We start from the raw sequence: 26,539 nt of genomic DNA, 5'->3' as shown, positions 1-26,539 counted from the left end.
CTGTTGAGTAACAGTGTGCACACTCAAGGAAAAGGATATACCAACTACACACACTATGGGCAAATCAGCCGTTTTTCAGCCTGTGGCGTTGTAACTGCACTGCTGTGGGACCCGTGTTAGTTTTATTTAAGCTGGTTTCAGTTTCTCTTAACTCTAGTGTAATCTTTGGAAGTGTGTGTTTAGTTAAGTCTGGCTCCCAAATATCCTAACAGCTGCATCTTGTGTCTTCTACTAATGGGTAACTTTGAAGATCCTGCAAGCCAGGATGCTTTACTTCACCTTTCTGAGTTGTTCTGCTCTGAAGGCAGAATGGAATTGCTCACAAAAGATAAACATCTTGATGTCTAAACTTAGATACTTAACAACAAAATGCAACATTTGGTCTGTTATCTATATACTGTTCATGTTAAGTTGTAGCAGTTTTGCCTTAAAATGTTGGTCTCAAATTTCCAGATTATTGTGGAACTTTTCTTTTTTCAAGGGTGAGCATTGCCCTTATGGACAGAGTAGCTAAGAACGCTCCAAGGCAAGTTTTCGTATTCACCTAAATCTCTTATTCCTGGCACTTAATGATAGACATTTCAGTTGAGATTTGAGCCAAATTTCAAAGGAAATGTAACTTTCATTTTATAAAATACATAACAGCTGTCTGACTTGTCCATTTAGACTACAAAATAGCAGTTACAAGCTGAATATAGAAATCACCAAAAGATGTGAAAGTGCTTGAGATTTTTAATTAAACATGCTGCAAATTCACTCTTATTTTGGTAACTGTTACATAAATTCAGGTAGGAGTTTGAGTGATTAGATTGAAAAATATTTTTCTTTGTTTAAGTGCTGCTTATGCAGAATACACCTTGCCACAAAATTGTTTCATGAAGTTACATCATTACAGAATTTTTCTCTTTTGTTATTACCTAGTGCCCTATTGTTAAATACAGAGAAGTAGAAGGAGCAGAGGAAAGGAAGTTTATCTTCCAGAGATCTATGTCTGACCTTCTTGTCAGATTGTTGATATCCTTTGTTCTACATGATCAGTCACCTTCAGTAAAATATCTTAGTTAAATATTTTCATCAAGATTATATTTTCCAGAGGTGTTTTTTTTTTGTTTTGTGGGGGGTTTTTTTGTTTGTTTTTTTTCCTGTTTTATCCTGATATTGGTAACTAAGTAGAGAAATAAAGTAAACTGCTAACTTTAGTTTTAACAGTGACAAAGAATACAGTGGCAGTGCTTTTCTGGAACAACCAAATAAAGGAAGAATGAGGTTGTTCTTCTAACATAAGCTGTGAAGTAATTTCTCACTTTCTGAAGTATTTAGTATTTAAAACAAGTTGCAAAATATAGTAAATAAAACTATATGCATTTGCTTAGATCAGTTATTTAGCAAATTAGAAAACTACCAATTGTGTAAACTGTTTTGATGCTTATTTTGTGCTTTTGAAATTTGTATTACCTACTGCAGAACTCAGTTTTCTCCTTAGTATGTCTGCTGTATGCTACCTCCTGATAACTTCAAGGCAAACTTGCGTTCAGTATCTTTCTAATAGCTGCTTATACGTTTGGATTTTTTTTCCCCTCAGTGTCTACCCATATGATCATATAGTGTTGCTGGTGAAAGTGTGTTTGGTGATTTACTTTTAAATAGTAGTAGTTACGGAGAAATCTCAAAAGATAAAGCCAGCACTTCAAGAGTTAATGTGTTATTAGGAGGACAGGAAATCTGGCAACTATTGCAGAAACTAGACCTAATGGTGCACACAAACAATTTGTCAGTCTTGGTAAATGTGAATAGCTTTCCACAAAGTGGCTGCTTTTGCTTTGTTTGAACAGCCTAAACTTTTCCTTTTTGGACTTTCAATCTTAAAAGTGAAATGTGATCCACATATTGAATCAAAATATTTAATTCAAAACATATTTTGATTGGAACAAGGTAGACATGGAAAGGAACTCTAGAATAATAATAAAAAAAAAAAGTTGAAAGGACTTTCTATCATATATTTAGCAGGAAAATTTGAAACAGTTCTAATTAGGCTGAAAAAACCAGCCTTCTTCATTTTAACTTACAGAGGTCGTATATCAATGTTAAGGCAACATTACCAACTTGTGTCTGAAAGCCTGCACATGCAAACATAATTCCAGTTGTTTGGTTTTGTTGTGGTTTTTTGGTTTTGTTTGGTTTGTTGTGTTTTTTTTAAATGTACATCCACACGCGTATTTCCAAGCTAGCATACATAGCTTAAAGTAGCTACTGATACTGCAGCTGTGAGGGTGATTTTGTTGTGCTCAAGGATACTATTTTTCATGTGAAAACTGTGGTTTTGCTAAAAATGAGTGAAATCCTAATTCATGCTTTTTGGTTCATACACAAATATTTTTCAAATGGAATGCAAAAAAAGAGACTCAATTATTTCAAGTGTTTCAAAGGAAATTCCTTACTTCAAAGAGGAATTAAAATATTTATCCAATTAAAGGTAATAGGAGAGTATTTGTACTTGAGATTTGTAATTTCTTACTTTCTGATGTAGTATATTCCTGAGGTTTTGGTGATGTGATTTTTTTTTTTTAATTTTTTTTTTTTTTTTTTTAATTGAGTGAATAAGAAAACTTATTCAAGTATGAGAAGCAGTTTTGGTTTCTCATAAAATTTTCTACTTTCATTTTAACTGTATAAAATGTATTTTGTATGGTTTGGACTTTTGTCTTCCAAATAAGAGCTACATGCATGCTTTATGATGTGCTTCAAGATGGCTTTGCTTTTATCAGCATAAGAATAAGGCAAAGCAGGTCTGTGGTCTATTTCTGAATAACTTGAGTGGTTTATTTCAGATTAACTGTAGTATGAGTAAATATCTATGCTGGTGAAAAGAAAGACAGTCTATCTTTTCATGTAATTGCAGCATTGAAACATCCCAATCTCAAGCACAGATTATATTCATTTTTAATAGACATAATTTCATATCCTAGATGTCAATACATAATCTCAACCAGCAATAAAAGTAGAAGGTAAAAACCAATGGCAGTCACTTAAAAAAATGTCCAGTGTCTTTGTAAAGATTCAAGTCTTGATTCCAGATATATATATATATATATTTTTAATTTATAATAATAAATGGTTAGAGTATTTGTATTGGAAAAAGGAACAAATCTTCCTAACCACCTAGTTTTATGTTTTTGTAATTCTGGCCATATTTTAACAAATAATTTGTATCAATATTAGAGTGACATTAGTCTTTGATTGTGAGCAGGAAATTATTCTCTGTTCATACCTTTTAGAAAACGGAGCATTAAAAAATGCACATGAAATAATGAATTTTAGAGTCATTTGTGAAGAAGCAGTTTTGATTGCACGTATTTAGTGACATCAGATTGTGTGTTTCAAAAATATTTATGAATAAACTGAAAATTTTTGTAAGATTGAAGCTTCAATTTGTTGATGTGTCTGAAGTGTTTCTACCTTGGGAATGGAGAAATGAAAGTTACTAATAGGTGTTTGTGTTTGACATCTGTATACTGTACTTTTTAGCATATCTCAAGTGTTTTAGACTCTGCCTAATAGATCTCATTAAAGAAACAGATATCAGCCCCAAGACAGTTTGTCAAAGTTAATATGAGTCCCTGTGGACAGAATTGACAATTTGTGTGTGGCTTCCTGTGACGGTCTTTTCATGGTCTTGTTTGATCCTTTAACAATTGGGCATTAGTCACTGATTTATTTTACAATAACTCAATAGGATTGAATGGTACTGTATTATGCTGGACATTTTAGAGGATTTTCTTGTTTTGCACATTTTCCTCAGAGCACACAGTAAACGATGTACTTGGTCTGCTGTGGGAGTGCTAACAATTGATTGGTTTGCTTTAAGAGCAGCATGGGAAGGATGTTAGTATCCCATCGCTGCATGCCATATTTAACCTGAGCCTTAATGAGCACTGGCTGTCCTTGATGCTTGAAATAATCCTAAATGTTTACCATTTCATACCCTTGGTTTAGTTTTGCAAGAGATAAAGGCTGACAATAACATTTAAAAAATAATAATTAAAAAACCAGATAAAACCCCCCACAACAACCAACCTTCTAAAAATTCGATAGTTACACAAATTGAACATTTTAACTTCTAAGATTTTTAATTTTTTTCTAAAGAGCACCCATACCTAAATAGTGTCTATAAAGTGCATCACACATGCTGGTACATTGTGACGTTTTCCTTGAAAGTCTACTCTATTTTTCTAATCATTATTCAGACTGTTAACTATTGTTCCCTTATTGATTGTGTCATAGCATAAGTACTTGCCTCCAACCACGAGTTTAACAGTGAACCTGAAATGACAGGCGAGTTTCTTTAGGCTTTGGATTTGTGTGGTATGTTTGGTCTGTCCCTCAGGGTCCTGAGTATTGATGCTGATCATAGTCATGTTTCATGTAGCCCTTTTATTTGTGATTTGGCAAATGAGAAAGAAGGTGTGAAATGCCCTATGTAGAAAAAAAAAAAAAAAAAAAAAAAAAAAAGACAGAAAATTATCTATGTTTTAATCTGTGCAAGTTAGAAGTGTAAAATAATTTAAACTTTAAAAAGAGAAGTAAATTTAGGACGGCTCCCAGTCATTCCATAAAAAGGCAAGGAGTGTGGTTTAGTTTTGCTTTTTTAAGAAAAAGTCAGTTTTATGAATCTGTTTATCGGGGAGGACTGCAGTATAATATTCCTTTAGCTATTATGTCCAAGTGCTTTGTGAAGGTGAATTTACCAATTGCAAATCTATTGAAGAAAAGGAAGAAATTAACAACAATATCAAAAAATCACAAGTTCTTAATGCTACTTTTCCTGACATTAAATAGTTATAATGATAACACTAAGTATATTCTAGAGTAATTTTTTTTTTTTTTTTTTTTAGCAGAATAGCGAGAAAATTAATTCCTATCATTGTCATTTGCTGAGCCCTGTAGAATTTTATGGCTGCACATTGTAGTATTATGGACACTCATGAGACTCCTGACTGGTTTTATCTTATTAAACAATTTTGAAATCATTAATTTTTAATTGGCCCGCTTGTGGTTTTTTATAGCTTTAATTGTGTGTCTGTGTCTAAATGTTGGGGTTTATTTTAATTTTAAAAGAAAAAAGAGATGAAGGAAAAAACCTGTCTAAACATATACATTGTAAGGTATTTCCATATGGTCATGCAAAGGGATACTATACTGTGTGGTAATTAATTTTAAAGGATGCTTTCAGCATTTCAGTAGCTAGGAATCCTAATAAAAATAATAATAATTAAAAAATGATATAATGTTGAAGATATGTACAGGTCTTTTCTTGATTGAAAGTTCTAATTAAGTGAATCGAGGAAAATTAACTGAAATTAGCTGTCAGAAAGTCACATTTAAATGAGTGATGATCTGGTGTGGCAGTAAACATTAAATGATATAAATTGCCATTTAAGTGTATGGTTTAATGTTTGTCATGCATTAATATGACATGAGACTGCAGTGACAATCAAGCAGCTTGCTCTAATTTGAACATATTTAGGGCTTTTGTGTGGAGTGCACCACACAAATTAAGACAATTGCTGGTTTTATGTGTCAATTTAAATGTTGTGTTCAGGCATCGGTTAATGAAACAAACCCATCATTTTTGTGTGCAAATTGCAGAGTGATTTCCTTGGTTTCCAGATTAATTTTAACTTCCTCTGCTCAAAATTAGGGATTTCCTTTACAAGGAAAATGCCATTTGTTTCCTTAGATGAAAAGAATACCAGACTTTGTTAGGCTGTTTCATTTGGTCATTCAAATAAGAAATAATAGTGAATCCTCTGTATAAAACAGAGGAAGCAAATCCTGCCTGATATTTCATCTAGAGGAATTAACTATTTATTTATTTATTTATTTATTGCGCAGTATCTAATAGTATTATGGAGGGATTAATTGTTGTTTAGATGCTTTTGTCTTGGGGATTCGGTTGTAGCTGGATAAGATCTTAGAAAAGTGGCTTAATAATTCTGCATAGTACTATTTCTGAATAGGTTTGTATAAGAGACATATACAAGAAATGCATAAAAGTAGCAAGTTGATATTCCAGCATGTTAAACAACTCATACCCCAACATCCCTAGATAGTTCAACTCCCCCAAGTCTATCGATCTTTTCTCTGATGTCAGAATTGCATTATCATGCTGTAACTATGCACTGTGCAGAAAAGCACACGGAAAAACTATGCACACAGAAAAGCACAGTTTCATCAGGAGAGTTAAAAAAACCTGAACATAGCCCAGCTGTCCAGAAATGCTTTCCACTTACCTTTTTTTTTTTTTCTTATTCCCACTATTATAGTTCAAAAGCAAGGTCTTCTGGTCTGCAGGGAGTAGGGCACGAGATTGTGGGATCTATTGCAGGGCCTAACATTTTTTTTTTCTTCTCTAGAATGTCTAAAATATTGTTACCAGTCCTGTATTTAGACTGAGCAAGATTTTGCATGCTATTAAAAAAATGCTTCTACTGCTACTAAATGATGACTATCTGGCAACCTCAAGTTTATATATTTTGTGTGTGTTTTTTTCACAGGCATTAGAAAGTGAGTTTGTTTCCTGCCAGCTTCACCAGTGGATTGATCTGATTTTTGGCTACAAACAACAAGGGCCAGAGGCTGTTAGGTCCCTGAATGTGTTCTATTATTTGACATATGAAGGAGCTGTTAATTTAAGTTCAATAACGGATTCTGTATTGAGAGAGGTAAGTTTGTACTTTAGATATGGGAGAGGAAAATCTTTGTTAAACACTGCAGTGTTAAATCTGCAAAGACTCCATGTTGTTCAAGGTGAACGTTCAAATCTTTGTGTTCTCTCATGGTTTGTCCAGGTGCCTGAACTAGTTGTCACAGCATGCAAAATTAAGAGGCAAAGCATGCAAGTTGTTCTTAAAGTTTGTGCACCTGGATTTGGCACAAACTGGATGCCAATATAAAAATAAATGTTTAATTTCTTCAGTTGCTGAGGGCAGTAATTTTATTCACAAATGCTGGACAGTGACCCACCTTGATTTGTCTTGAATTTTGAATTTGCTTTTACAGTTTTAACAATTCTCTTGTACTGCAGTCCTGTGTATGTAGTGCACATCAAACACCGTAGTTTTGTAACTTCTGCTGGTTTTATTTGACTTGCTAAATAATTAACATTAACTTGTCCTGTATTTTTCACATGCAGAAGTAAATATTTAAACATTCAAAAGGTAAGTATTCTCACTCAGACTCAGCACAATTCAGAATAATCTGTTAGCTAAAGTATCCCCCAGGATGCTTTGGGCTTAAAGATTCCTCTCTCCTCCACCTGAACAGTTGGGTGTGAGGTAGGTGAAGAACACTGATTTTTCATTGGTTTTATGTCCTCTGTTCAGACACTATATTGGTATCAAGTATAGCTGCAAGTATTTTAATTACAGAATAAATATAACTGGTACTTTGTTCTCAGGGACTCAGAATATTTTAAAACAAAGTAATATGTATGCTGTCAATGATTTTATCTAAAAGGTTGGCTAGATGTATACTGAGAGAATATAGGTGTGAACTGAATGAAAACAAGAATGACGACTGTAGAATTCTAGGCAAATCTTAATTGATTTTTCTATTCATTTATTGCTTGTTAAAAGAGGGTTTGAGAAGTAAGTAATTATTGTTTTAAATAGTACTATTTTCTCTGTACGTGCTGGCAGTCTGACTGTTTGGGTCACCTTGACAGCTTCTGTAGAGAAAGTCACAAGGTAGCAACACTATGCGTTGTAGCTGGCTGGTGAGTACAGTGGAAAGGTTTGGGGGCTATGCAGAGCATGTAGGGGTACACAAGGACTAGCTTAGGTACCAGAACTGATGTCTGGAACTCGTCATTACATGGGTTGCCATCAGTCTGTAGACTGCATCTTGGTCCACTTTGAGGTAAAATGTAGATATTGCACATAAATACATTTAACGCTAAAAAAAGAGAGACTGAAACACTTGGCTTTCAAGAAAAAATGTTATCATCTGGGTTTGAAACAGTTACTGACCCAAGAGAACTAGATGTTCACCCTGTCATGTTTTCGTTTAATTGATAATGTTTGTCTGCTGTACACTGACAAGGAAATATTTGTCCCTTGTAAGAGTATTTATTAGACTCTTGAAGTTCTAGGTTTGAGCGTGAGCTGAAAAATACACTGGGCACTGTGTGTAATTTGTTCTTAATTTTGGTATTAAATGAACCATAATTGAACCAACATTTATGAAAATAATAATTGAAGTAATACTAAACACTTCTTTTGGGTCGTTTTTAATCTTTCTAGAACAATTCTATTATCAATTTTAAGGTGATCTGTTCTACTTGTGTCATAGCTGGAAAAAAAGTAATTTAAGACCAGGGAAATTATAAACCTGTCTGGAAGCATGGATCATCTCAGTTAAAGAAGCATTCACTTTGTACTTCTATAAATATATTAATATATATTTTCTTACAAAACCTTTTGAATTTGTCATATTTTTATTGTATTTCACTACAGTGTTTCTTATTTTTGAGTTGTTCTATTCTGCCTGAACTGAGTGGCATATAAAAATGAAAATAGGAGAGGGAGAATAGCAGTGTTGTTGACTTCATAATAATAGAGTAGCTTAGCAGCAGCAGAATTTTGAAACACTACTGACAGTGTCAAAAATACATGCTGATGAATGCGGGCAGCAGAATGAATGGTATCTTGTAGCATTTTCATTCTGTGTTACTTGAAGATTGGTCTAATGCAGTGTTTTTATTTAGTATTTTTAAGCAGATCGGTAAACCAGTAAAATCATCTTGGCTAGTTAGGTATCCCTTGCTATTTACATGTATTTTGTAAAGCACTTTTTTTTTTTAAATGTTAATGTGTATATGTAATTTGAATTGGTATGTATGGTCAGCTCTGAGATTATATTGACAGTGCAGAGATTTAATGACTATCATCACCAATGGTGAGTTATTCTGTTTTTACTTGTGAGTAGAGATGAAAGTAATAAAAAATCTGTTTGTGTGTATATCTATGTGCATAATCATTCTATATCTATGTGGTAAATGAATTTATCATGCACCTTTGACAGCCTCACCTTCTTCCTGCTTACTAATCCATCTCCCTGAGGACCTGCACTAACATTCTGTACTGCCGAGCAGCTTCAATCAGCATTTATTTTTCTCCTTCAGTCAGCTTGCCAGAAAATATTTCTTCTTTTCTCCACCAGATTCCTGGTTAGAGGCCAAATGAGTTTCTGATCTGGACAATTAATAGTATTTTTAGGCAGGCATGACACCACAGATTTACTGCCTGTTTATAAGGCAGCTATTTAACCAGAAATTTTACTCTGGATATCTTAGTTTTGAAAAGGATGCTTTGGGCTTTTTCCTCTTGATAAGGTTCAGGGTTTGGGTCTTTAAATCTTGACAGTTGTAGCACGAAACGTATTTAAATTTGCAAACCTAAATCAAGGAAAAGCTTCTGTATACTCTGAGAGTTGCAAGTTACTGAGGCTTTCAGGTATCATATGGAAAGAATATTTCAGGTATCATTTTAAACCATAACAGTTTCTCCACATAGATAGTGTATTCCAAGCCTGGACCACATCAGTAATGAGAAGCCTGTGATGCATGTGTTTCTGAAGTATCTTCACAGATATATATATGGATAGTGGTGACCTAACTCATCAGGAGAGGCCACACACAGAATAATAGTGGAAGGAACTGAGGAGTGGAGGAGTTTAGGTTAATGCAGAATTTCCTTAGGTCTCCTAAATGGCTCCAACTGGCACCTCTATTTTTATAGGCAGTCAGCTTATATATATTACAAGAAGGAAGCACTCGTCTAGGAAGGAAAACTACTTGATTAAAACCATATTCCACCTTTCCTTTTTTTTTTTTTTCAACTGAAAATGTAGAACTTTTACATCCTCTCATACTGCTGTGAACAATTTTTTCCTGCCATTCTTTCTGCCTATGGGAATAAAGGAAGTAAAGTATTTTGAAAGGATCTGACTGCTATAATAGAAAATTTTAAACTAAAATGCAAACCATGGGCCACATGCTACCTTTTGGCAGATAAACCCTGGGGAGTGCAAAGCTTGCATAATTCAAAGGTAAATCTCAGGGGGAGAAGAGTAGATCAAGAGAGAAGGGTTTGAGTCACAGCCAGTGGGGGAAGGGAACTGCAACCAGGAGAAGTAGTTGATGCAAGAGATCCAGTATATCTGCAGGCATATCTGTGCACTACTCATCCCTGCAGAGACTGTTTCTTCATCCTCTTCTTTCTTCCTTGAGCTGTTTTTGCATTATTGTAGTTGACTCTCATCCTTGTACTTGTGTATCTTGCTGAAGGAGGTTACAACTGCAGAGAGAAATTACTCTTCATTTGACAAACAGTAAATACCACATCTCTTTCCAGTTTAAAATATGGTATCTGCCTGCAGAGCTATGCTATGTGACTGCCTTCTGTTGCTTCATTCCTGAACACCACGTTTTGATCTGTGGAACTCCCAATCACAAGATCTGCTGTGGAAGGACTTTTTTGTTGCCCGTATGAAAGAGTCAAGGAGTCACAGTAGCACAGATAAATGTCATTCAGCTGTTCTGGAAAGAATTCATGGCACCTTCTTATCACAAATTCTGCTTTTTGCAATAGCTGTGCAAGAATGGAAGGAAGAAAAAAGCAGAATTAGATCTAATCCGTTCAGACAAGCAACTTATTAAGAAGTGAAGCACAATCCATAGAAAATAATTTGTATCTTAGGTTGAATTCTGGGTATTCCACTACTGTCTTGGTCATAAGAATAGACATTCCCCTTGTCCCTGGTGTAGTGTAACAAAGGATGATTGTGAATCTGGGCTGCACATGGAGTTCCTAATCAAAAGTAAGTTTTTCCACTGATACCCCTGTGTAGCTACCATAAACACTGGCTAAGCCTGAAGAAAAGAGATGAAGTTAATAGCAAGCAGGCAAAATCCTACATGGAGAATATGATTTGCTATAGGAACCCCTGATCCTCAGGAAGCATGCTATGTTTAATACCATGCTTATCAAAAAGTACCCAACAATATTCTTGAAATGATTTTTTAAAATGTTATCTGATACAATCTTCGTAGGCAGCAATTAAGGAAGACTGATGATTTTTGAATTAGCAATAATAGTTTTAAAAAGATGAGAATAAGTCCCATGCAGTTAATACCCCACATACTTCCATTTAGTGATTAGCTTTTTGCCTTAGACGATTCACTTGTTTTATACTTCTTCCTTTAAAGGGAAGGTGTGTTTTTGTTACATGAAGGTAGTCTGTTTAACATTAGGAATCACAGCTTTCTCCATTCTATCGGCACCTTTCTTTCTGCTGTTGGTATTTTATTTCCATATGAACCAAGGAGTTTTAAAAATTGTGAGGAATCAGCTTGGACAGAGCATTTGGTATGTTATTTGAACGTGCCACTTCTGATTATTTAAAGAGAGGAAATAATTCTTTTTTTTTCAGTTTTAAGGCATATGGGAGAAATTATTTTATGGATAATAGCTTTTAAATGTTGTCTGAGATTAATATATTTGGATAAGTTTTTTGCATCTTAGACCTATTTCTTCTGAGTCTAATTTTATTTTTAAATATTTACAGTTTAAGAGACTTCTGTGCTTTCCAAAAGAAGTTACAAGGATGTTTAGTTTACATGACCCCAGTTTCATGACAGCAGTAGCAGATCTGATATCTTATCCCAGAGAAAGCATTTTTGGCCTCTCTTTTAGCTGTGTTCATGGTGGGAGTTAATAGCATATTTCAGCTCTAACTCAGCTGGAGAACTCTGACAACAATGAATCTTTCACAAAATATAAACACAATTTGTATTTATAGCATAGTTACTAAATAGTTGGAAGAACTCTCAGTCTGTTCTTAGCAGGTTGAGCAACAGTCCTTGTTGTGGCTGCAATGAGTTTTAAACAGTAGGATAAAGGGACTGTAAAATACTGTCGCAGAGCAGTAAATTTAGATGTGCTGAATTCAGTAAGCAACGGATTCATGCAGGCAAAAATCAAAGTACTGTAGAAACAAATCTTTGAATTATCTCTGGCCAGAAGTGTGTTGTGCAGATGGTGTACTTGACGTTGTACAGCACAGGAACAGTGTGAAAAGCTAAATAAATGTGAAGAATTGGTCTAGTTTTGATTGCAAATCTATATTAAAATACCATTCTATAGAACTAGAACTAAGGAGAATGTATTTAAAGGAAGCATACTGATTTCACAGCTAAGGAGAAGTGGACTAGTCAACGGCAACCAAACTTGCACCCTGGTCTTTCTCTGTGAAGGTTTGCAGGGCAGGATTGTGTAATAAAGGCAGGGTCTCTGATGAGGCTGGGGGCAGGTACAACCACTGTGTGAGATCTTGTGATCTGCCTTTCTGGGCATCAGGACTCTACCACAAAAAGGTGAAGTATTTTCTTCTGGTAAAAGGAACATTAAAATAGAAGGAGCAGCATTCCTGCCACCAGTCCATATGATCTATGTATTAGTTCCCCCATCTCAGCTCACATGTGACCTATCTGGTGTTGGAGTTAACAGGCAAAATGAGCATAAGCAAGAGCTGACTATACTATCTGGGAGGTGTGGCACTTCTTTGATTCCATTCAGTCCAGAGTTTGATGTGATGAATGGGGGTTTATTGCCCTTTGTCTTTACGTACGTATTTACTACTGTGCTGAGAAACAGACATAAAAGTATTCAGCTAGGTTTTGATCCAGCAAAGTATCTGACCTGCATGTTCTTTTTTTAAATTTATTTTTCCTTTGTTACCCAATAGATTCTGATTTTATCTGGTGCTTCTGGTTTCTGCTTCCCTATCCAGCAGGAAAAAGAGTGACATTTTAGAGTTAATTGAAGTAGGACTGAGATGTCTGATGTTTAAGGATTATAAACATAAGAATCAAAAAACCTGTTTTGGCTGGAAGTAGTAAAGCTTTTTGGAACGAGGTAACTCATGTAAATTAGGTCTTCAACTCTGAGTGCTTTTTTTCTCAGCCCCTGATTGAAATTCAAAGGATAAAATTTTCAGTGCAGTCAGTTCCCTCACCTCTTCTTGCTTGACCTGTCTTGTGGATCTATCAGAGCCAGAGCGGCCTTGAGACCCCCTGGGCTCTGTACATTTTCATTTGTGCCTGGCTAGTCAGTCTTAGATAGCTGACATATTTGTTGGCCAGCATTAAATAAGAAAGAGTAATCAAAAGGTAAACAAGGGATGAAAAAAGGTGATGTTTAGAATCCTTCAATAATCACTTGTTTGAATAGAAAGCTTTTTCTTTTTTTGTTTTTTTCTCTCTTCCATATGTGAGAAAGGTAAGATATACTAGTGTATAATAGCTACAGTTATCATACACTAAGTCATTTAGCCTTGAATCAAACAAGGAAGTGAACAGCCTACAAAGATTTTGTTATTTTTTTTTTGTGTCATCAGCATACTTTGATTATTTGTGGGCTCTTTGTGTGGTCCAAGCAGTATCTATATTGACTTTCACAGTAATTGGGAAACGAAACATTTTTGTTCGGTGTGTTTTCGTTGTAGTTGCTCATTGCGGGCTAGGGTGTCTTGTTTATCAACATTCCCACTGTGGCTGCAAATGTTGTGTGGTATTTACTTACCAAACTGTATTATATTGGTTATTAGATGTATTTGAACAATAGCTGCTTCTTAAGCGAGAAAGCTTATGGCCACGCTGAAGGTGTTTTTCCTCAAGATGTGCCCCAAAACCAAGTCTCAGTTAGATGTTACATTTCATTAATGATAAAAAATTTTGTTCGTTGCAGTAGAAGAATCTGTAATAATCCTGTGCCCATACTTGGAAAACAGCAACTTTGATCTTGCAAGTAGTAGTTGTGACTTAGTTTAAATGAATGTATTTTTTAGCTTAGCAAATATGGTTGTTTCTTTTTCACAGTTGATTCTGAAAGGTGAAAGGTTTAAAAATGTTGAATACTGGATTCTTAACATCAATGTACTAATCTTCAAATTGCAACGTTTTATTTTACTGAAGCTTTTTTTTTTTTTTCCATTTAACAAACAGAAATGATATCATAGTTGAAGAATTTCTGTTGAATGCTAAGAGATTGGAACAAAATGCTTTTTCTTAGAGGGAAAAAATTTACATAACAGAATTCTGAGTCAGCTAAGTAGCATGTAGACTGTGTGAAGGTAACAAGTTTTAATGATTATACTTAGTTATTTAGAGGAGTGCGTGAGTAATGCCAGAAATTGAAGTTTCAAGGTATTTCACATGGCAATACCACCACTTTCCATGTGATAATTATTGGTTTTAACTGAAAGCAATGAGTTGCTGTCTTGAAATTTTCAGCTGCCACAGCGAAGAGAGACATGAGGCAATTTTGGTTGTGGTGCTCAAATAAAACAGACTGTTACGTTTAAGAAATCTAGCTGCAGCGCTGCTTAGGATTTTGCTTGTACTGAATCCAGTTTTATTTGCAGGTCCTTAAATTAATCTTAACTTTCTTTTTAGACTCTTTTCCCTTTTTATTTTGGCAGTCTCTTTGAAGTACTACCAGGCCTCTTTTTCTAGTTCTAGTTTTTTTGTCTGCTTCTTTCCAGTAGCCAGAGATTTAGGTGTTTTGAATGAGCACATCAGTGCTCCAGACAGAGATACTGTTTGAAATTATCCATGAACCCAGTGCCTCTGAACATTATTGAGTGACATTTGTTTCTGTTGGTTGTGTCTGCTCTGACTAGCTGGTTTCTTTCAGATTGGCAGCTGGGATTACGCTGCAGTAGACGGACAGCTGCATGAACTGGAGATTGCAGCCAGGCATTGCTATGTCTCTCCTTAATATTCCTGGAATGTATATATTCAGATTGGAGCAACTTGCATGGCCCTGAGGGGGATCTTTTTGTATTCTCACAACCTGTGTTTACTTCCTGTTTTAGTTTAATGATGGATATCATTGTAGGACTGATTTGTCTGGACAAACTTCATTTTTCTGTGTTCACAGAAAATTTCTTCATGTCATTTAAGAGCTGGGTTAGTGTTTTTGTTTTTGAAGTTTGGTGGAAGATATCCTATGCTGTGCTCCCTTTTCCACTTTTCTGTGATGCAAACAGAAGGAAGTATTATTCATGTATTGAGTCACAAATAACTTTGAGAAAAAAAAAAAAAAAGAGCTGTGTAGAATAACTGCTTTCCCCTTCAGGTGTCTATAGTAGTTTGGATTTAATAAAGAACAAGTGGTTAGACTAGTATCCGGCTTCAAAACAGACAACTGGTATTCTGAGCAGACAGATGGAACTGAAAATAGAGGGAGGGTGGGGGGGTGGAATAAGAAAATACAACATACGTGTTTCTTGCAAGGAAGCTACAAGGAAGGCAAAAAAACTCCCCGGGCTTCATTTATGTTTGATTGCTTTCATCTCTTATGTTTTTATGTTGTTTTCTTGTGTAATGAGGCATACTTTGTTTTGTTACATGTATCCCAAGTGCACCAGAGCAGCCAAAAGGTTGTGCACTTTTTTGCTTTATTCCAACTGGCTAGTGTACTCTAATACTGTCCCCCTCTGCAGGTTGTTGACAGTATTTCTGCCCACGCTTCAGCTTTGAAGCCATAAACCTGTTACCTGAGTTGAAGTAGTAACTGCATTAGTGGGCTGCAACAGGCGTATTTTACACTCGCTTAACAGAAAGTGTATCAGAAACATTTTGCAAGCTTGTTTAATGATATCTAAAAAACATTTTGTAACTCTTGATCTTGTAGTATCTTTTCTTTAGCTTTTCTTCTCCTTGCTCGTTTCCCACCCGTCCCGTGTTTTAGATTTCAAAGCTAGTGTGAGCAATTTTCTTTGAACTAGTACATTAAGTGAATAGTGCGATGATAAAAAAAATGAAGTGATTCAATGCAAAACGGTTGATTTGCGAAGTCCAAGCAAGAAAAAAGATTTTTCTGGTTTGGTGTGAAGAAATTAGGCTGCTCATTTCATTTTTAAAACAATGGATGGGAGTGTGTGAATTTATGATACTACATTTGAGTGCTGTATTTTTTTTCCTGGGTCAAGTGTAGTGCAATATCCCCAGGGCAGGTGTACAGTCAGCAAACATAAGCATTGCCTCTGTCAGAAAAGCATTTTGCCCATTTTCACAACCTTGATCTATTGGGGATTGTTATGAAGCAAGGGGAGATGGTACTACAAAGAGCTTTTCTTCTGTAATCCTTAACCTATTTTCAGCCATTTTATCTAATTGTTATGAATCATGCTTGTTCTCTGACTCGTTTTATCTGTGTCTTTGTAGTCTGTGAGGAATTTAACTAAGAATCTTACCATAAGACTGCAAGTGACTATCTGGTCAGAAGAGGTTTTCTGAACACTTGTTATCAGAGCTTGATTTTAATCACTGTCCCATGGGGAAGGGAGCTAGTCAATTGGCCGCTAAGCCATTCAGCTTCACTGTCTGAGGGGAAACCTGTAAAATATTCTGTGTTCTCTGGTGCTGTAAAGCAACATCTGGGTGGAAGGAAAGGGAAAGCAAGTAATCGTAATTGCATATTTCTCAAGCCAATAGAAATCACTGAGGAACATGTGTGTAAACCTTTTTGAATATTGAAAAGTGAGGTAGGAGAGGCAGAAAGCCAAAGTAATTATTTTTGCAAGGGCTGTTATTTTCTGGACATAAATACTGGGTAGAAAGATGGAAGATGAACCCAAAACATTTTCTGTCCCTAACACATATACTGAAAGAATGTGTCTCACAATGCATGATGTTATTTCACCTGGGTTTTCAAATGTTTGGCAATTAAATCTTACAGATTTGAGAAGTAATTGGAAATAATTTGGTGTAGATCTGGAAAGCAACATTGACTGAAAGTAGCTTCTTTGTAGTGAACAGAAAGGTCATAGCTTGTCATGCATTCAGACTGAGGTGTGCATTTTAACATGGGTATGCTGTGTTGTTAGGCTCTTCAGACACTTGGTTTGTGTCTGAGCAGGCATGATGAAAGCAATTCTGAGCTGGTCTCTTTAAGGGTCTTTAAATCTAGGGTTAATTGGTGAATGTCTTGCCTTTTAACTGTATGGGCCTTCATTTCACAATTTGAGTTCAAAATTGGAGACCATTTCATTCTTTCTCTGTGACACTCACTGCACTTCCCTCTCCACCCACTCCCCCTCATATTTAATTTTATAGTTCTTTCAGACATAAACATGGAAAAAAAGCAATTTTGACTTAGTTTCTGAGTGTTGCTGCAAAGAAAAGTAACAAACATCTGTTTTTACCTTAACTGCATCCATATGTTCAACCTCCCCGCCACCCTCCTTCCCCAAAAAATTTACAGCTGTATTTAGTGGGTACTGCATACTCTTGAATTAACTTTCTTCACTGTTAGATTAGAGAGTAAATTCAGAGACTGAAAATGTCTGTGCTAAGAGTGGCCAAAAGCTACATTATAGCTAAGCCAAAGTTTCAATTTTTTCACTCTTCCTCTTTTAATTTGTTTCCCTGTTCTCCTTCTCCCCTTCCCATCCCCAATTTAAAAAAAAAAAAAAAAAGATGATCCAGGAGACTTTTTAAGAACAGGTTACTCTGGTAATCAGATAAATGTTAACTCATAAAATTTGCTTATAATTTTCATAAAAAAAAAAAAAAAAAAAAAAAGATGATCCAGGAGACTTTTTAAGAACAGGTTACTCTGGTAATCAGATAAATGTTAACTCATAAAATTTGCTTATAATTTTCATACTTATAAATTAATTAACATTTGAAATGCCATATTTATCATATAAGTATGTGGTTTGAGATGCATACTGTGTGAATTATTGTAAAGGGTTAGTTTCCTTGTTTCATTTTATTACTTCTTGTTGTAGCATCTGGAACAATTCTGGCCTTACCAAAGTTTTGTTTTTGTAGAGGATTAACAGGAAGAAGGCTATTTTACTGAGATATTTGAGAAGCAGTGAAACAAAATGTTGAATGATGCTATCTTTTACTTTGCGGTATGCAGCGTGCTTTCAGAGATAAGAGTTTGTGGAACTAAAGATAACTTTCAAACAAACCTTATTCCTTTCCAGTTATATAGTGCCTTTAAGAGATGTTAAACTAGTTGTCATAAGCTGTCCAAATATTTCTACCTGCAGTAACCTTAAAGAGTTGTATCCTCCAGAGGGATTCAACAATGTGAGAACATGCACTTCCGCTGCCACTAGAAGAAGCTGGCCATCTCTTAGTAGTGCCAACTAATGCCAGGAATACATTTTACAAGAAAATTAAGTTAGAAGCTGGGCTGCAATTGGTAGGAAAGTGAGTTAATGACTTTTTGGCTGATGGTCATTTTATTGTATGTTCTCAGGTAAGCAGTAGGTTGTTTTCTTTAAAGGAGATATTAATTATCTCTCTGAGGAGAAGGTTCCCTGCTCCTAGCTGATCATCTTTGACAGGTTGAACAAGTCTGAGTGACATCTGGTGGCTAAAATGTCCTGTATTTATCCTTCTGTTGTTACGTAAATTGAGAGAATGGGTACTGTCTCTAGCTCCACCATCAAATGCTTCTGCTGACAGAGGGAGATCATCTTGCATCCTTCTGTATGTGATGCTTCCAACAGAGATATCATCAGAACATGGAATGGACATCTGGATTGACTTTGAATACAGTCTGGGAAAAGGAGGGAATAATTTGAGTTTGCTAGTATACTCTCCAAGTCATAGTTGAAGCCAAATAAATAGTTACTTTTTTTTTCTAGGTAATTAAAAGGAATGCAAATGTTTTTTTATGCTGAAGTCTAGCCATTATTTCTAGACATAACTGTCCAAGTGTTGTTGCCTTAACAGTTTTTCACATTTCTTTTGGATCTCTGAAGACATCAATAAAGAGGACATAGAGATGCAACTTTGTTACCTGTGGTAAAACATGAATGTATAATTTTCCCAGTTCTCTCAACTAAAAGGGAATGACTGTGTCAAGGAGCTATCCTGGAATTGTAGGCTCTCAAATTTTTGGAAGGACCAGATGGAACTTAAAGAGACTAAGACTTACTTGTGCCAAAACTGTAAATCCCAAACTCAAACTAGATCATAAACATGGATGTAGAAACTGTCAAAAAAACCTGAGAATTTGTAGTCCTCTAAAGCAGGCTTTGGCAAAGTCCCTGTCCCACTGGTCAGCAGTTTCACCAGTTCTGACAGAATCTGATGTGAAAACAGGCAGAGACTATCTACTTGCTTGTTGAATAGAGTATTTTATACTTTTTAAAGTGTCTCAGAGGGATTATCTTTTGCATTGAGGGGTGGTGGGAGACAAATAGCTGCTCTGCTGCTGCTGTTGTGTGGTCTAGCAATGTGATAATGATAAGCATCATATGTGAGTAAGCAGTGGAATCATAATGTTTCTTACAGTTTTTTTATGTTGCTGGAAGGTGGTGAGTTCCTCTGAGATCTGGACTGTGGAAATAACATTCTGACTGCTGATCTTTCATTGCTTAAAGCAATGATAACATCTGATTTTTCATCCTACATCACTTTGTTCTGTTGTTATGATGAATGTATTTGAAGTATTTGAAACACTCTGCATAAACATGTGGTATCTTGTGTTTAATTTTCCCCTTCTTAGTACTGGCACTATGTAAGAAGGTATAGTTTGTAGAGGTGGCATTGGGAGTTAAAGGACATAACAGATTTCATGAAAAAAAACCCAAAACTCTGGCTGCCTTTAAATGCTGAATGTGAGTTATTTGGGAATAGAAGTTTCTATATTGATAATAAATCAGTGTACATGGAAGTTACCCAATCTGAAGCTTTTTGTTTCCTCATTTTATCTATTCTATTTTCAGCTCAAAAAGAACTGCATCGGAGTTGTATTTCAAGAATATTTTATTAATTTTCAATAGTTTATTGGATATATATTTTAGAGGAAATAAATAGCAAATCCTAAATATTTTAACAGGCACAGAATATCTAATATGCATAACTGTCTGCATTCTGCTTCTCCTGTGTACTTCTACCGTCAATGCAATGCAGAATTCCCATTTGCTAGTAAAAATATTCCACTCAATCTGCAAGTAAATGTAGGCAATCCTTTTTAATCTGCATGTTTTGAAACTCACAGCTCTTTATGGAGAGGGTAGAACTGCTGACCAGTCTGTTGTTGCTTTCTTAATGCCTCGTGTCTTAAGGGACCTCAGATTCTGTGCCCTGGTGATTCCCTTGATATCTTGAGTCACAAAAACCCAGATTTGAATTTTAATGTAGCATGCCTCATCACTCAGAGTGAGACTTTGACGGTCTTACTGAGCTTTAGTGTTTCATGATACTGCTGTTCTTAAAAAAAGTGCTTGGTGAATCCCAGTGTTTGTGTGTCAAATTTCAGCAATCTTTTAAAGGTACTTCCCTGAGTGGGTAAGAATGTTAGAGAGTAATTGCAACTCTTGCTCTGGTGAGTTCAGTTGTTGCAAAAGCCCTGCCAAATGTACCAAGGTCAAGTGTTTTGGATGGCATATCTCCTATCAGAGGATGATTATTTTTTTATGATCTTAAGGCCTCAGGTGCACTCTGCTTTTGGTTTTGTTATTTCTGTAACAGGGCAATATTATCTGTCCTAGTAATAATCTAAAAATAGTTGTTTGTAAGAATATGATCAACATTAGTGTTATTCCATTGTCTCAAAAATTTTAATGGGTGGCTAAAACAGAACAGGCAATATAAATGTAAGGAACCTCAAGGTGTGTTGAACCACGAAAAAGATGAATCTCTGAGAGAAAAACATGGTGTACTAAGACCTAAAAAGTGGCTAGTGGCTTTGTGTTTTAGCGTTCAAGCGTCCCATTTAAAACACTTTTTTGAAGGGCCTGATTTTCAGGACTTCTCTTGAAAGTAAGACTTGCTAGTTAGTGTCTCACCTTAGGTACTCAGCATCACTAGACATGAGAATGTAGGGCTTAATGCACCATGCAAAAGATAAACTAAAATAAGAGCCCATGTGCAATCTGTTAGCCCACAGCGAATGCAGGTTATTTACTTAGTTTAGCTCAAAATGAAAGAGATTTAATCTAAGCTGAATGATTTAAGATTTTCTGTGGTATTAGCCTGTTTCTGTGTGTAGTTCAGGGGCCTGGCTGACAAGAAATACGTGTTGAATTTTGGCTGCTTGGTTTTATCTTTAAGCCAGTGGACCTACAAGTGGCAACATGGAAAACTAGTTTGACATGCCAAGGCAAGAGGTATAATAAGTTCACACATTTAAAAATAATTATTTTTAAGAAATCACTAAGTGTGCAGTGGTAATTTTCATGTATGCCCTATAAAGAAAGTGGCCAAGCATGTTGCTTGAGATACAGAGAAACTTTTTTTTAAAAAAATGGCTGCATTGTATCCCTGTGTTCTCTTTTCTCTGCATTTAGTATTAGTCCTGCTGTTGGCAGTTTGATGCATCCTAACGTTTGTTCCTTTTGAATAAAATGAAAAAAGCTCAGGGTCGCTTTTCATTGGAGTTATTACTGTGAAACTAAGCAATGGAGTTTAAATAGAAAGTAGATCACTTAATACCCATAGAAACTTTTTAAAAATTAACTTTTGTTTCTGAGTTATGATACAAACAGGATAAGTCAGTGCTAGAAAGGAAAAATGGAGCCAATAAAGAGGGTTTCTGATTATAATAGCTTGTTTCTGTTTAATATCATTGAGCAGGATGAGGTTTTGCAGAGTTTCTCATGGAAATAGCATCCACAGTACTAAAATGATTACCTCATTCTTAGTACCAGTGCCAAGCACTTAGCCCACAGTGAACACACGGGGTTGATTTTCAACATGAAACAAGCCAGAAGTGTGGAATGACATTTTCAGGTGACAGTTATGGTTCTATTGCCTGTAATTAGCACCTCTTAACATGCAAACCTGCCTGTGCCTTTTCCAGGCTGTTGAAGCTCAAATACGAAGTTTTGGACAGACCCCTTCCCAACTGCTCATAGAACCACATCCTCCAAGAAGTTCTGCCATGCAGGTGGTAAGTACCATGTTAACTCTTTGTGACCTGCCTTTTTGTTCACTTCCTTTGCTATCTTAAAGTTACAGAACTGGCCACTCCGCTTTCCTTTTATGTGGTCATGGAACTGTGTTATTAAAAACAGCAGATGGGGCATGATTTTGGAGGACTGGGAGTGTATGCATTGCTTAACTATTATTTTATTTATTGCTGAAAGGATTGTATTGATTTCTAGTACAGACCTTTTTTGTCAGTGTAATCTAAAAACACTTCATCAGTTGATTTTGTTAATACCATACCTGTACAGGTGAGAGCCAGTCATCGTGGAGACAATTTAGTTAATCTTTGGCAGATTCCCCAAGAAGCATGGATTTAGGAGGTGGAACTTCCTTGTCTTTTCCCCCAGGCATAGGTTTTCCCCTAAAACCAGGATTACTAGGAATTCATGAGCTGAAACTTACATAGCAAAGAATGTGACTAAATGTGTTTTGCAGTAAAGCCAGGGTGATAAAATCCAGGCAGTGAGCATTAACATGCTTTCCCTTTTACCTCTACTGTGTCTAATATAATTTTATTATGCAAAGTATTATTTTATTACTGATTACTTTCCATATCATGTTGTGTGCAGTCCTTGGGTCTAAAATATCATTTGTGTTGTCATAGCTCCAGGAACTAAGTATGTTAAGTGATACTCAGACAAGTGGAGCAAACGGTCTGCTAATTCACAAGTTTTTCAAAATATTACATTCCCTTGTTGTTAAGATGGACATTTTATTTTGAAATATAGCTATAAAAAAGACATTTTCTTCTTGTGTGATCTCTAAGATGTATGTCCTCAAACAGACTTAAGGTGATTAGGTTAAAAGCATATCTGAAGTGCAAAAGGTTTTAGAAAAATTACACAAAAAATCTGAAATGGTTCCAAAGTAGCTTACAAACCTGGTGAGGCAGGAGTCTAAGAAATGTAAACTTTCTTGTCAAATAGAGCTACTAACCTTTCTCAAATATGTCATGTGTTGAACATGAGACTTGCTCAGCTGACTATCCCCCCACTCCCCCACCATTTCTGCAGCCAGTACCTGCCACACTTGGACAGCTGTGCTGTAGACATGCCCCTGCCCTGGGATCCCATGTACTGGCTGGACAGAGCTGGCTGTGCTGATTTGTGACCTGCTGGCCTATTGCACCTCCCACGTAGTGACCTGGGACTGCAGAGCACTGCAGTGACCTGGGTGCGCAACCCAAGGGCACCCTCTTTCAGCAGAGCCCCGTTCACAGGGGTGTTGGGGAGCCCAAGTGCCCTCATCATACAGCTACATGCCATGTGTGTGTCTGTCTGTCACGGTGCCATGCACTAGACACTTGCCCTAATTTAGAGGGATTTGTTTCAGGAAGGGGAGGAACTTGAGAAGTTGATTGTTGACACGTTTGCCAGACCCATTGTTATATAAATAAATTTGATGCCAGGAAGCAGGTTGTGTGGTTTTATAATAATGTTTTTCATTATGCTGAATTAGTAAAGATTTAGTATGTAATGGAAGAAGTTAAATTCTAGGAATTAACTGTTTGTAACTCCTGTGTTTTTTTCGGCTGGAGTACATGTGGTAAAAACCCCTTAGTTCTCCACTTGCTTTGACCAGTTTTGTGGTTATTAGTACATGGCTTTGTAATAGCGCTATATTAAGTGGTTTTAAAAGTAGCATTCCTGGAACTTAAATACAGTAAGGATGTTTTTCCTGTCACAACTTTGAATTATTTCCGGTTATATTATTTACTGAGTTTTCTGTTTTCATGGGTGTGTGCACATGTATGCATGAATAGAGCTGAATTGAAAGCTACCACGTGCTGTGTTAAGTGCACAAGCCGTAATATACACCAGGTGTAGTAATTAGCAGTCACATGAAGGCTGCCTATTTGTCTGGTTTTGCTGCTGTTGCTGTATCCCCTTGTGTTTTCAACCATCAGATAGCTGGATTTAATTGAGGCCACATCAGATGAGGCATTACTGACACCTTTAATTGAATGAGCATCCAGGGAGGATTAACTCATAATATTGATTGGCTTTTAGCCACTTGCTCAGAAGGGTGTCTGGGTAGCTTATTAGTTGCTTTTATTTACACCTTTATGCAAAGACTGTAAATAGGAATTCATAGAGCAATATGTTTTTCTAAGTACTCTTAATAACTTTTTTAAAAGGAGTGATAATAAAAATGCAAATGTATTTAATTTTTTAATTAGTTCTGTATAAATATACATTAAATGTATGCACTTACATACACATATATGTAATGAAATATTGCAGGTGGCAAATAGCCAAGAACACTTTGTTAGTGTTCTAATTCAGTTATTAGAAAACTGCAAATACTAGAGCAATATGGCTACTGGTAGCTAGAACTGGTGTATTTCTATATCTCAATGGAGTTCTTTTTGGGTACACCACACAATCACAAACCCATTAGGCTGCTTTTTGCTTCTTGTGTTCTATATCCAGATCTAAGGTCTTTGGTATTTTGTTTCAATATTTGCAGTATTTTTTAGAGAACTTTGTTTAGAAGTTATTAAACTTTTAATCTTATTAGATTAAAAATCGAAGAGCTAAAAATATTATGTTGGAAACAAGAGTCTGGAGGAATTCTCTCTCCAGTATTTCTAGAAACAATGCAGGATAGTGTCTGTAATCACGTCCACTTTATATTCTTTACAACTGCATTTAATTATGTTTGTCCTTTGAAACACATTTGCAGTGAAGTCTTCTACTATGCATTCATAAATCTTATTTTTGTACACCAGAAATATATACAGAACATATATCTAGTGTATGTGTGTATCTGTTTATTTTAATGTGCTTTCATGTTCTCATCTGGCTTGTAAAGAATTGGAGTCTGCCAATTTAATGCAACTTGAGACAATCTCTGGGAGCAGGAATTTCTTTTGCTCAGTTTTGTTTTTTTTCCTCATTTTTTCCCCCATTTTTAAAATGTTTTTCTTCCCTCCTCATTTGGCATTGCTTTCCTTGTCATACTGTCTCATCAGATAGAAGGGGAATTCTTTTTGGCAGAGATAGGTGTTTGGAAACTTTGAGTTTAATCTGCTGTGATCTGTTACAGAGTTTTTATATAGACACCCCTATGTTCAACAAGGCCCTTAATAGTGTATGTGAAGTTTTTTCTACCTAAAATGGTTGTTGCCTCAAGCTTGTCTACTGTTACTGCATTTGCTTTTCACTGCAGCTGCTGTTGGATCTTGCATGTTTTAATCCAATCTTCCTTCTCTTGTCCTGTCTTCTTTTCTCCTCCCCATGTTTTCTTTCCCTGTGTATTTGGGTTCTTGTGTGTACTCAACAGTATCTCCTCCTGCAGAGTCCGTTGATGTTCACAGACCAAGCTCAACAGGACGTTATCATGGTTCTTAAGTTCCCATCCAACTCCCCTGTCACTCATGTAGCAGCCAACACCCAGCCTGGTCTGACCAATCCTGCTGTGATCACAGTTACTGCAAATAGGCTATTTGCTGTAAACAAGTGGCATAATCTTCCTGGTAAGTAAATTAAAATAAGTAGCTTAAGAAACCACTGCCATCAAGCAATTTTCTTCTGTTTTCTGTTTCAAAATTTGCTGCAGAGCTGTTTTAAAGTGTGAAGAGCAAATCCAGGTCACTGACACAGCATGCTCTTCACACATGGACTTAGTTGATCCTTAAAAAATAATCTGAACTATTGTGTAGTGAGATGTTTTAGCACACAAAAAAACCCAAGGCACATATTGTTTTCCAGGGCATCAGACAGTCTGGAAGAAGGCAAAAACAGTGTGTCACTATTTGATCGTGATAAAGTCATGTTCTTCCTCTTGAATTTGTTTTCCAGTTAGATGGAAGCCTGAGCCATATCATGTAAAAGACAAGCTTTAAAGCATGTAGAACTTGCCTGAAATATTTTTGCTATCTTTTTCTACTTGACTATGAACACCATGTCCTGATGTTAAAGCCATTCAGTGTGAATTACAAGATAAAATATATGGGAAATCTGTATCTTCTACACCGTAAACATTCCAAAGCTATTAGGATCTGTGAACAAGCAACCAATTGTTGAGTGTAGTAATCAATTGTCCTGAGTTGAACAAAACCTTAAGATTTTGGTTTTTTCCCTCACCTCTGAAAGGGTAAACAGTAAGCTGTGCTTTTGGATCCCTATTTTTTTCATGTAGAGGCATTTAACACTTGCCTTGCCCTTACAAAGAGCTCAAGAAAACATACAGTTCAAGCCAACCAAACAAAACTAAAACCCAAGAAAAAACCATCTCACCTCCCCTCTTTGAGAACACACTGATGAGCTGCAGGCTGCTAATGGAGTACTATGCTTAAGATATCTGGGTATGAACTGGTAAGGCTAGCCTTCACTGTTTTTGCCTTCAAATTTTATACTCTAATGGGATCTGCTAGGATTAGGGGGCAGCTAATCATCACTATTCCTGTCTCCTGCTGTGAGCTTAGCATTGTCTTTACTAATGAGGTATCATGGTAAGAAGTTAAGTTGCCACGTGACCAGTTGTGATGAAGTGTAATTAAAAATCTCATTCCTG

The 26,539-nt window shown here is 36.0% G+C and overlaps 1 protein-coding gene across 1 annotated transcript in view; it reads left to right on the top strand.

Moving 5' to 3' along the window:
• Window positions 1-26,539, top strand: part of LRBA (LPS-responsive vesicle trafficking, beach and anchor containing) — a 408,793-nt gene that overhangs the window by 345,878 nt on the left and 36,376 nt on the right. Inside the window, exons 48-50 of the mRNA XM_010009006.1 lie at window positions 6,555-6,722; window positions 21,894-21,983; window positions 25,307-25,499. Coding sequence (XP_010007308.1) covers window positions 6,555-6,722; window positions 21,894-21,983; window positions 25,307-25,499 — 451 coding nt within the window. The remainder of the gene's footprint in view (window positions 1-6,554; window positions 6,723-21,893; window positions 21,984-25,306; window positions 25,500-26,539) is intronic.

This window comes from Chaetura pelagica, unplaced genomic scaffold (genome assembly GCF_000747805.2).
Source record: "Chaetura pelagica isolate M959 unplaced genomic scaffold, ChaPel_1.0 scaffold221, whole genome shotgun sequence".
Classification (NCBI taxonomy): domain Eukaryota; kingdom Metazoa; phylum Chordata; class Aves; order Apodiformes; family Apodidae; genus Chaetura; species Chaetura pelagica.
The sequence above is the reverse complement of the archived record's forward strand: the minus strand, read 5'-3'. Positions and strand labels throughout refer to the sequence as shown.